This window comes from Balaenoptera acutorostrata, chromosome 12, assembly GCF_949987535.1.
Source record: "Balaenoptera acutorostrata chromosome 12, mBalAcu1.1, whole genome shotgun sequence".
Lineage (NCBI taxonomy): Eukaryota > Metazoa > Chordata > Mammalia > Artiodactyla > Balaenopteridae > Balaenoptera > Balaenoptera acutorostrata.
This window is the reverse complement of record NC_080075.1, coordinates 87764976-87778133: the sequence shown is the minus strand read 5'-3', so window position 1 is coordinate 87778133 and position 13158 is coordinate 87764976. Positions and strand designations below refer to the sequence as shown.

The following is a 13158-nucleotide window of genomic DNA, read 5'->3' as shown; positions in this document are numbered from 1 at the left end:
AGAGAAAAAGCTGTAGATAAATAAATACTCACATTCATGTCACAAAATCCTACTGTACAGGGCTTTCCCTTCCTCAAAAATAAGTTGTTCTGTTCAGCGTCGACATAGGGCAGGCAGCGGCCCGAGGGGTCCCTGCAGCACACCTTGCACGAGTTGTCGGTTTCTGAAACAGAGCAGAGCCTCTTAGACACGCGCTCTCCTCCTGCCTGTCCCCCTCCTACCCCGCTCCCGCAGGGAAGGAATCGCACTCATTTTTTATTCCAACAGCGAATATGATCCAGGTTTCACACCCCTCCCCTCCCCTCCCCCCGCCAAAGAGTAACTCCTGAGTTCAGGCTCCTCAGCCCTCAGAGAGGTAAAGCAAGGTAAAAATGATTTACACGGAAACATTTCCTTTAAGAGATTAAAAGGCAGATTATTCTCTCTACTTCAAACCCTTCATAATGCTAAATGATTCCCTTCGTCCCAATGTTATTACACCGCGGGTTTCAATGCTTGGCTTCTCAGTTTCCAGCACACTCTGGAAAGCCAAGGCTCCAGCGAGAGCCAAGCCACTGTGACAGAATTGCCGGCCTCGGGTGCAGATCTGCGTGACCCACCAGCGACAGGAGCACCGCAGCCTAAGCACAACCTCTCCCCTCCATGGACACCAACCTCCGACAGCACATGGGGTATTTGGCACACGTACAAACGACAGTAATGTCCAAAAGGTCAACGGGCCGTATAACTCGGGACAATCTTTACTTGACCTCTTAGGAAAAATTGAAATCAACCAGAACACGAAAACAGGCAAAACCACTTTAAAGGGAAAACAAAAACCTTTTCCTCATTCATTCACATGTCAAGCATTTCCTGGGCATTTACTATGTGTGCTTGCAGGGCGCCCCGAGCCTCCTGCCGCTCACTGAATAAATCATCTGACGTTTACTGTGCGTTACCTTTCTTTACGTGTTATTCCACCTGGAAGAGCCACTGTGTGGATGGATGCTAAGTGCCCAACCCAGGGGTTCTGACTTCCGGGATTTTTGTTTTGAAAGCAGCAGGACTCTCTCTGAGGGAGGGCGGGGAGCTCAGAGCCCAGCCCGTCCCTCAGGCCCTTCCTCAGACCCAAGGGTTCCAAAAACAGTGTGGGAATCTGAGGACAAGGGTCCCAGAGGCCACGGCTGAGCGGAGCGCGGCAGCTGGCCCAGCAGACATCCTGCCGGTGGGTGGGAGCTGGGACTGGCCCGCCCTGGGCGGCTCCTGAGCAGCACCCGAGCTCGAGGCCAGCGGGAAGCAGCAGATCTGGCTGCTCTCACGGCGTCTGGGACACGGGAGGAGGGGTGAGGACCGACCTCCAGCCACCCGCCCTCCCGCAGTCCCCTCCGGCCTCACCGCCGCGTGGCCTCACGGTCTGAGAACGCAGCCACGAGGGAGACGGACAGGACGGCTTCCACAGACGACCGTGGAAGGAGCGGGATCCGGATGCGGCGGTCTGTCTGCACACCGCCCGCCGCTCCCCGCCCCTTCGCCCGCTGCAAGGATGGGCAGGGACACGTGCTCACCGTTACACGCGCAGGACTCCAGCCTCTGCTCCCGCTCGCAGAAGGGCACGCACTTGCCGTCTTTACACTTGCCGAGATCCAAGCACACCGTGTCGTCGGCAGCATCGCCGGGAGGGGGGCACTCACTGCTGTTACCTGCAGCACGCAAAGGCCACACGGGCCGCCGTGAGTCACGTGGCCCAGTTCCACGGGGCGGCCCGTGTCCCGGCAGCCAGGGAGCACCGAGGCCTGGCCACGCCGGGCACCGAGCTGCCCGCTCCGCCCAGCGTCCACTCGGCCCCCGCGGCCTCGCCTCCGTCACTACTTACACGTGCCAAGCATTCTGCTTTTACCTTCATATCGTGAAACAAAACATACATGCAAAAGAATGTATATATAAAAGAGATCTCTACTACTATCACCAATAAAAGACACCTGTGTGCCCTCCCTTGACTAAGACGCAAACTCCCTAGGAAGGCACACAACCGTCCCCAAGCCACACGCCCGCTCCAACGGCCTCCCTGCAATTTACTCCATTTCTCTCTCACCTCAGAACCTGACTGTATGCCGCTCAGTACCCACAATGTGCTTGTCTCCACTCTTTCAGGAGGACTAGCTGGGTCCTTCTCACCCTTCAGATTTTCTCTCCAAGACCTCCTTTCTCGGCCTTTCTCAGCCATCCCCGAGGACCCTGCCTCAGCTGGCTACCCCTCACCCCTGCCACGCTCTATCATTACACGCGCTCCCCCCTTCACAGCACATGTTTTACAATTTACATCTATTCGATTATCTGTGGTTATTTTCTGTTTCTTACCACCAGACTGGTAAGCTCCATGAGAGCAGAGACCAAAACTATTAATGAATCAGTTATGCCCAATACCTGTCACACTGTAGGTAAGCCACAAATACTTTTTAAATGAATCAATGATTCTTAAGGACAAAGAAAAGCCAACCAAGGATGTTAAATTCGAGAGAAAGGGTGGAACAAATGACTCATTCTGGAAAATGAGAAGCACAAGCAGTTGAAAGTCAATGCTAAAAGGGAAGAGAAAAACTGCTGCATGAAAACACCACAGGCCTGGCCTTTCAACTGAGGAATGGAACCAAACAAAAGATTCGGACTGAAAGGTCTGTGAACTTAAAGGCATCTGCCCTATTTCCTACAAAAGCAGCCTTTCCTTCACTACCTAACATATGAGACGCTTGCTTAGGCTGCTACCTTTGCCTCGGGTTTTATAAAACCCGTTTTGGGTGCTGGGTATTCCGAGTGTCAACAAGACTGTCTTACAGCAAACGCACTGCCACTGACAGCAAGCTCTGGAAAAAGTACAGCAAGTTCAGTGAAGGTTTATACTCTGTACTGTCACTATATTTTTAGTATGTTACGCTGCCCTCAGCAGAGACATAAAAAATGCTTTAGAATATTTGTTGAACATCTGTTCTTAAAAGATTAAAATCAGAGTATAAAGCACACAGGAAAATAATTAAAAACATAGCATCACCTGTTTAACATGGTACTCGAAGTGGAGCACGCATCAAGATCCGCCAGTGGATGCTGCGACAGCATGCTGGGCCCTGCCCCCAGGGCTGCCAGCTGCAGGAGGCCCGGGGAGGGGACTGCACACTGCCCTGTCCAACAAGAGCCCGGGTGATGCTGCTGCTACTTTGTATAAAATACCGAGGGAACAAGAGGCTGTTTGAAAAGGAGTATCTTTTTTTCAAATTGTTTTACTTACACTTATTTAAAGAAAACATCTTTCTATTATTACAATAAAGACAAACACTGAGCACAGCTAGAAAGTGTTTTTTAAAGACTGACTGAGATATTCAGGCTCCTGACATTTGCCAAACTAATGTGATGCTGACAGATCTCAGAATGTAAGAATCATAAGTAACATCTTATAAAATGCACATGTAAAAGCCAAAGGAAAAACCAAAACGAGGTAAAACTTTGTATCCACTAAGATGGCTACAATCAAAAAGACAGGGGAATTCCCTAGCGGTCCAGTGGTTAGGACTCCACGCTTCCACTGCAGAGGGCACGGGTTCGATCCCTGGTCGGGGAACTAAGATCCTGCATGCCACGTGGGCGGCCAAAAAAAAAAAGACAGACAATAACAAGTGTTGGTGAGGATGTGGAGAAACTGGAACCTTCACACATGCTGGTGGGAACGTAAAATGGTGCAGCCACTTGGAAAACAGCCTGACAGTTCTTCAAAGGATTAAACAGAGTTACCGCCTGACCCAGCAATTCAACAACAGGATATATATATATATATATATATATATATATATATATATATATATATATATATATATACGAGAAATAAAAACATAAGTCCACACAAAAACTTGCACACAGGGACTTCCCTGGTGGCACAGTGGTCAAGTATCCGCCTGCCAGTGCAGGGGACACGGGTTTGAGCCCTGGTCTGGGAAGATCCCACATGCCACGGAGCAACTAAGCCCGTGCATCACAACTACTGAGCCCGCGTGCCACAACTACTGAAGCCCGCGCACCTAGAGCCTGTGCTCTGCAACAAGAGAAGCCACCACAATGAGAAGACCGCACACCACAACAAAGAGTAGCCGCCGCTCGCCAAAACTAGAGAAAGCCCTTGCGCAGCAACGAAGACCCAACGCAGCCAAAACTTTAATTAATTAATTAATTAATTAATTAAAAATTGGGTGGGTTCGTTTAAAAAAAGAAAACTTGCACACAAATCTGCATAGTATCATTATTCATAGCAGCCAAAAAGCAGCAACAATCCAAAATTCCTGAATTGATGAATGAATAAAAAAATGATATATCCATACAATGGATAAATAAAATAAATAAAAATAAAATAAAATTTAAAAAAAGCAATAAAAATAAATGAAGGACTGATTCATGCTACAACATGGATAAACCTTGAAAACATTCTGAGGGAAAGAAGCCCACATGTTGTATGATTCCATTTATATAAAACATCCAGATTCGGCAAATCCACAGACACAGAAAGTAGATTAGTGGTTGTCTGCAACTGGGATGATGAGGAGACTCGAAATGATGGCTGAAGGGCACGGATTTCTTTCTGAGGTGATGGAAATCGACTGGTAGGTGGATGCACACGTGAGTATACTAGAAACCACTGAACTTACACTTTAAATGGGCAGGTGGTATAATGTGTTAATTGTATCTCAATAAAGCTGCTACAAAAATCAAACCAAGCAACCAAAGGGCACAGAGATTAGAAAAATACAAGATGGGATAGATACACCAGACAACAGGAACAAGAACAACAACAAACAGGTAGCAGACTGAATATTAAACAATTTAAGTTAAAACAGTATATGTGTAACGGATTCACTTTGCTGTACACCTGTAACTAACACAACATTGTAAATCAACTATACTCCAATAAAAATTAAAAAAAAAAAAAGTTAAAAGAAATCACAAGGGTCAAAAAGGAGCACTACATACTGATGAAGGAACAGCAGATTAAGAACATGTAGAGAGGAGGATTAACCAAGATGGCGGAGTAGAAGGACGTGCTCTCACTCCCTCTTGCGAGAACACCAGAATCACAACTGGCTGCTGGACAATCATCGACAGGAAGACACTGGACTTCACCAAGGAGGATACCCCACGTCCAAGGACAGAGGAGAAGCCACAGTGAGACGGTAGGAGGGGCGCAATCAGAGTAAAATCAAATCCCATAACTGCTGGGTGGGTGACTCACAGACTGGCGAACACTTATACCACAGAAGTCCACCCACTGGAGTGAAGGTTCTGAGCCCCACCTCAGGCTTCCCAACCTGGGGGTCCGGCAACGGGAGGAGGAATTCATAGAGAATCAGACTTTGAAGCCTAGTGGGAATTGATTGCAGGACTTCGACAAGACTGGGGGAAACAGAGACCCCACTCTTGGAGGGCGCACACGGAATAGTGTGCGCATCGGGACGCAGGGGAAGGAGCAGTGACCCTGGGGGAGACTGAACCAGACCTACCTGCTAGTGTTGGAGGGTCTCCTGCAGAGGTGGGGGCTGGCTCTGTTTCACCGTGGGGACAAGGACACTGGCAGAGGAGGTACTGGGAAGTACTCCTTGGCATGAGCCCTCCCAGAGTCTGCCATTAGCCCCACCAAAGAGCCCAGGTAGGCTCCAGTGTTGGGTTGCCTCAGGCAAAACAACCAACAGGGAGAGAACCCAGCCCCACCCATCAACAGTCAATTGGATTAAAGGTTTACGGAGCTCTGACCCCCACAGCAACAGTCAGCTCTACCCACCACCAGAGCCTCCCATCAAGCCTCTTAGATAGCCTCAACCACCAGAGGGCAGACAGCAGAAGCAAGAAAAACTACAATCCTGCAGCCTGTGGACCAAAAACCACATTTACAGAAAGTTAGACAAGATGAAAAGGCAGAGGGCTATATACCAGACAAAGGAACAAGAAAAAACCCCAGAAAAACAACTAAATGAAGTGGAGATGGGCAACCTTCCAGAAAAAGAATTCAGAATAATGATAGTGAAGATGATCCAGGACCTCGGAATAAGAATGGAGGCAAAGATTGAGAAGATGCAAGAAATGATTAACAAAGACCTAGAAGAATTAAAGAACAAACAAACAGAGATGACCAATACAATAACTGAAATGAAAACTACACTAGAAGGAATCAATAGCAGAATAACTGAGGCAGAAGAACGGATAAGTGACCTGGAAGACAGAATGGTGGAATTCACTGCTGCGGAACAGACTAAAGAAAAAAGAATGAAAAGAAATGAAGACAGCCTAAGAGACCTCTGGGACAACATTAAACGCAACAACATTCGCATTATAGGGGTCCCAGAAGGAGAAGAGAGAGAGAAAGGACCAGAGAAAATATTTGAAGAGATTATAGTCGAAAACTTCCCTAACACGGGAAAGGAAATAGCCACCCAAGTCCAGGAAGCGCAGAGAGTCCCATACAGGATAAACCCAAGGAGAAACATGCCGAGACACAGTAATCAAATTGGCAAAAATTAAAGACAAAGAAAAATTATTGAAAGCAGCAAGGGAAAAATGACAAATAACATACAAGGGAACTCCCATAAGGTTAACAGCTGATTTCTCAGCAGAAACTCTACAAGCCAGAAGGGAGTGGCATGATATACTTAAAGTGATGAAAGGGAAGAACCTACAACCAAGATTACTCTACCCGGCAAGGATCTCATTTAGATTTGATGGAGAAATCAAAAGCTTTACAGACAAGCAAAAACTAAGAGAATTCAGCACCACCAAACCAGCTCTACAACAAATGCTAAAGGAACTTCTCTAAGTGGGAAACACAGGAGAAGAAAAGGACCTACAAAAACAAACCCAAAACAATTAAGAAAATGGTCATAGGAACATACATATCGATAATCACCTTAAACGTGAATGGATTAAATGCTCCAACCAAAAGACACAGGCTTGCTGAATGGATACAAAAACAAGACCCATATATATGCTGTCTACAAGAGACCCACTTTAGACCTAGGGACACATATAGACTGAAAGTGAGGGGATGGAAAAAGATATTCCATGCAAATGGAAATCAAAAGAAAGCTGGGGTAGCTATACTCATATCAGATAAAATAGACTTTAAAATAAAGAATGTTACAAGAGACAAGGAAGGACACTACATAATGATCAAGGGATCAATCCAAGAAGAAGATATAACAATTATAAATATATATTCACCCAACATAGGAGCACCTCAATACATAAGGCAACTGCTAACAGCTAAAAAAGAGGAAATTGACAGTCATACAATAATAGTGGGGGACTTTAACACCTCACTTACACCAACAGACAGATCATCCAAAATGAAAATAAATAAGGAAACAGAAGTTTTAAATGACACAATAGACCAGATAGATTTAACTGATATTTATAGGACATTCCATCCAAAAACAGCAGATTACACTTTCTTCTCAAGTGCACACGGAACATTCTCCAGGATAGATCACATCTTGGGTCACAAATCAAGCCTCAGTAAATTTAAGAAAAATGAAATCATATCAAGCATCTTTTCTGACCACAATGCTATGAGATTAGAAATGAATTACAGGGAAAAAAATGTAAAAAACACAAACACATGGAGGCTAAACAATACGTTACTAAATAACCAAGAGATCACTGAAGAAATCAAAGAGGAAATCAAAAAATACCTAGAGACAAATGACAATGAAAACACGACGACCCAAAACCTATGGGATGCAGCAAAAGCAGTTCTAAGAGGGAAGTTTATAGCTATACAAACCTACCTAAAGAAACAAGAAAAATCTCAAGTAAACAATCTAACCTTACACCTAAAGAAACTAGAGAAAGAAGAACAAACAAAACCCAAAGTTAGCAGAAGGAAAGAAATCATAAAGATCAGAGCAGAAATAAATGAAATAGAAACAAAGAAAACAATAGCAAAGATCAATAAAACTAAAAGCTGGTTCTTTGAGAAAATAAACAAAATTGATAAGCCATTAGCCAGACTCATCAAGAAAAAGAGGGAGAGGACTCAAATCAATAAAATCAGAAATGAAAAAGGAGAAGTTACAACAGACACCGCAGAAATACAAAGCATCCTAAGAGACTACTACAAGCAACTCTATGCCAATAAGATGGACAACCTGGAAGAAATGGACAAATTCTTAGAAAGGTATAACCTTCCAACACTAAACCAGGAAGAAACAGAAAATATGAACAGACCAATCACAAGTAATGAAATTGAAACTGTGATTAAAAATCTTCCAACAAACAAAAGTCCAGGACCAGATGGCTTCACAGGTGAATTCTATCAAACATTTAGAGAAGAGCTAACATCTAACCTTCTCAAACTCTTCCAAAAAATTGCAGAGGAAGGAACACTCCCAAACTCATTCTATGAGGCCACCATCACCCTGATACCAATACCAGACAAAGACACTACAAAAAAAGAAAATTACAGACCAATATCACTGATGAATATAGATGCAAAAATCCTCAACAAAATACTAGCAAACAGAATCCAACAACACATTAAAAGGATCATTCACCACGATCAAGTGGGATTTATCCCAGGGATGCAAGGATTCTTCAATATACGCAAATCAATCAATGTGATACACCATATTAACAAATTGAATAAAAACCATATGATCATCTCAATAGATGCAGAAAAAGCTTTTGACAAAATTCAACACCCATTTATAATAAAAACTCTCCAGAAAGTGGGCATAGAGGGAACCTACCTCAACATAATAAAGGCCATATATGACAAACCCACAGCAAACATCATTCTCAATGGTGAAAAACTGAAAGCATTTCCTCTAAGATCAGGAACGAGACAAGGATGTCCACTCTCACCACTATTATTCAACATAGTTCTGGAAGTCCTAGCCATGGCAATCAGAGAAGAAAAAGAAATAAAAGGAATACAAATTGGAAAAGAAGAAGTAAAACTGTCACTGTTTGCAGATGACATGATACTATACATAGAGAATCCTAAAACTGCCACCAGAAAACTGCTAGAGCTAATTAATGAATTTGGTAAAGTTGCAGGTTACAAAATTAATGCACAGAAATCTCTTGCATTCCTATACACTAATGATGAAAAATACGAAAGAGAAATCATGGAAACACTCCCATTTACCACTGCAACAAAAAGAATAAAATACCTAGGAATAAACCTACCTAGGGAGACAAAAGACCTGTATGCAGAAAACTATAAGACACTGATGAAAGAAATTAAAGATGATACCAACAGATGGAGAGATATACCATGTTCTTGGATTGGAAGAATCAACATTGTGAAAATGGCTATACTACCCAAAGCAATCTACAGATTCAATGCAATCCCTATCAAATTACCAATGGCATTTTTTACAGAACTAGAACAAATCATCTTAAAATTTGTATGGAGACACAAAAGACCCCGAATAGCCAAAGCAGTCTTGAGGGAAAAAAACGGAGCTGGAGGAATCAGACTCCCTGACTTCAGACTATACTACAAAGCTACAGTAATCAAGACAATATGGTACTGGCACAAAAACAGAAACATAGATCAATGGAACAAGATAGAAAGCCCAGAGATAAACCCACGCACCTATGGTCAACTAACCTATGACAAAGGAGGCAAAGATATACAATGGAGAAAAGACAGTCTCTTCAATAAGTGCTGCTGGGAAAACTGGACAGCTACATGTAAAAGAATGAAATTAGAAGACTCCCTAACACCATACACACAAAAATAAACTCAAAATGGATTAGAGACCTAAATGTAAGACTGGACACTATAAAACTCTTAGAGGAAAACATAGGAAGAACACTCTTTGACATAAATCACAGCAAGATCTTTTTTGATCCACCTCCTAGAGTAATGGAAATAAAAACAAAAATAAACAAATGGGACCTAATGAAACTTCAAAGCTTTTGCACAGCAAAGGAAACCATAAACAAGACGAAAAGACAACCCTCAGAATGGGAAAAATATCTGCAAATGAAGCAACTGACAAAGGATTAATCTCCAAAATATATAAACAGCTCATTCAGCTCAATATTAAAGAAACAGGGCTTCCCGGGTGGCGCAGTGGTTGAGAATCTGCCTGCCAATGCAGGGGACACAGGTTCGAGCCCTGGTCTGGGAAGATCCCACATGCCGCGGAGCAACTGGGCCCGTGAGCCACAACTACTGAGCCTGCGCGTCTGGAGCCTGTGCTCCACAACAAGAGAGGCCGCGATAGTGAGAGGCCCGCGCACCGCAATGAAGAGTGGCCCCCGCTTGCCGCCAGTAGAGAAAGCCCTCGCACAGAAACGAAGACCCAACACAGCCATAAATAAATAAATAAATAAAATTAAAAATAAAATAAAGTAAAAATTAAAGTGAACTAAAATTAAAAAAAAAAAAAAAAAAAAAGAAACAAACACCCCAATCCAAAAATGGGCAGAAGACCTAAATAGACATTTCTCCAAAGAAGACATACAGACGGCCACGAAGCACATGAAAAGATGCTCAACATCACTAATTATTAGAGAAATGCAAATCAAAACTACAATGAGGTATCACCTCACACCAGTTAGAATGGGCATCATCAGAAAATCTACAAACAACAAATGCTGGAGAGGGTGTGGAGAAAAGGGAACCCTCTTGCACTGTTGGTGGGAATGTAAATTGATACAGCCACTATGGAGAACAATATGGAGGTTCCTTAAAAAACTAAAAATAGAATTACCATATGACCCAGCAATCCCACTACTGGGCATATACCCAGAGAAAACCGTAATTCAAAAAGACACGTGCACCCGAATGTTCATTGCAGCACTATTTACAATAGCCAGGTCATGGAAGCAACCTAAATGCCCATCAACAGACGAATGGATAAAGAAGTTGTGGTACATATATACAATGAAATATTACTCAGCCATAAAAAGGAACGAAATTGAGTCATTTGTTGAGACGTGGATGGATCTAGAGACTATCATACAGAGTGAAGTAAGTCAGAAAGAGAAAAACAAATATCGTATATTAACGCATGTATGTGGAACCTAGAAAAATGGTACAGATGAACCGGGTTGCAGGGCAGAAGTTGAGACACAGATGTAGAGAACAAACGTATGGACACCAAGGGGGGAAAACTGCAGTGGGGTGGGGATGGTGGTGTGCTGAATTAGGCAATTGGGATTGACATGTATAAAGTGATGTGTATAAAATTGATGACTGATTAAAAAAAAAAAAAGAAGATGTAGAGAATATGTCCAATCATGTACCTAATAATATAGCTTGGAGATTTTTTAAAGGAACAACTAACAGAACTACAGGTAATATTGATATTGATAATCCATACAATCTCAAAATTAGCTCCAGATAAAGTCCTAAATGTAAAAGGTAAAATTATGAAGCTACAGAAGCAGTTGTGGAAGATATCTTTATAACTATCCACAACTCAAAAAAATAAATACACAAACAAAATGACAGATTTGATTCAAGTGAAAGATTTCAGTTCCAAAAAGGACAACAGATAGGAGGAAGGTATATGCAATGTTTAAACCAAATGGATTATCATAAAAGAACTCCTCCAAATCAATAATAGCAAAAATGAAATGCAATTTTTATAAATGGACCAAATAAATGAACTAGTTATTCACAAAAGGAGAAATCTAAATAGCTAACAAATATAAAGAATGTTCAAGAAAAATGTAAATAAGAAGAAATCACTTTATATTCATCAGACCAGCAAAAAAAATAAGACAGCTAGATAATACAGTGTGTCAGCAAGGACATCAGAATACAGGAACCTGGACCACTGACGGTGGCACTGACAAACCCGTTACTGCTGCTCTAGAGAACGCTGGAGTGCCTCCCTCCACGACTAAGCAATTCCACTCCTCCGTATGCACCCAGCAAGCTCTCAGAGCTCCCAAAGCAGATGTGTAAGAGTGTTCGGTGTAATCCTATCTGCAGTATGAGGAGATAAAGGCAATCCAAGCAGCTACTGCTTGGCGAACAGATAAGTAAAATATAGTAAATCACAAGACTAAACACTCAGCAAGTGCCCAAAACAATGAACTAGATACAAAGATATAGATACACAGACAGAAATACAGGGCAATAAAAAACAGAGTTGTAAAAACATGGTATTGAATTTTTAAAAAAATGATCTAAGGTATAGTATCATTTTGGCACGTTAAAAACACACATATACAGAAAATAAACACACTATCTTTCAAGGATATACACCTATCTAGGCAAATATTAAACAAGTTAAAGCAGATGCCTATGAGGGGAAGGAGAATGGAAGTGAATAAAAGGGAATAAACAACAAAGAGAAATAATCACGGGCCTTGCACAGACCAATGACAAGTGTGCTGAGATCAACTCAACTCTGCACATGAGGCAAAAAAAAAAAGGGCTGTATTCATCTGAATGAAACACAATCTTGCTTTCCAACACACACATACCCGTTTGAGCAAATTATTCCAAGAGAACCAACGGGAGGACATACCTGTGCAGTAAGACACGCCTTTGCAAGTAGCATTAATAGCCTCTTGGCACTTCTTCTGGGCCGTCTCGAACTGACAGTTTTTACAGCAAGGACTGTTCCTATCACTAGAGAGGAAGAGCAGACAGTCCAAGTCAAAGGACAGCCCCATAGCACAGACTATGGTCATGCCACAGGGCCCTGAAATGGCAGGGCAGGGTCTCCTGGCTGGGTCACCCACTCCTGCACAGAGTCCCAGGTGCTAGCACCACCTGCACATGGTCCATCTACCCTTCCTGATGCAGACTCAGGCAGCACAGTGGCCCAAAGTGACCCATCTTTAAAACATCTTGGTGCCCTTGGTTTTCATTAACTTAATACAGTAAATAAAAAACAAAAAAAAGGACTTCCCTGGTGGTCCAGTGGTTAAGACTCCACACTCCCAACACAGGGGGCATGGGTTCGATCCCTGGTCAGGGAACTAAGATCCTGCATGCCGCAGCCAAAAAATTAAAAAAACAAAACAAAACAAAATACACAAGCCCACAAGGCAACAGTGGTCAAGAAACTAATCAGCCCTATCAGTATTTACAATGTTAATATGCACTGTATACCGTTAAATCTGTTACCATAAATTAAAGTTTTCCCCTCTACTTCTAAGCCAGGCACCAGACGTTAAAAA

At 42.7% G+C, this 13158-nt stretch overlaps 1 protein-coding gene across 3 annotated transcripts in view; it reads right to left on the bottom strand.

Annotated features, from left to right (window-relative positions):
* The window catches only part of ADAM17 (ADAM metallopeptidase domain 17), a 59642-nt gene that overhangs the window by 5713 nt on the left and 40771 nt on the right, over window positions 1-13158 (bottom strand). For all 3 annotated transcript variants that reach the window (XM_007195662.3, XM_057558206.1, XM_057558207.1), the window contains 3 exons: window positions 12501-12604; window positions 1545-1679; window positions 33-163 (listed from right to left, as the gene is read on the bottom strand). In XM_007195662.3, the coding sequence (XP_007195724.1) occupies window positions 33-163; window positions 1545-1679; window positions 12501-12604 (370 nt within the window). The remainder of the gene's footprint in view (window positions 1-32; window positions 164-1544; window positions 1680-12500; window positions 12605-13158) is intronic.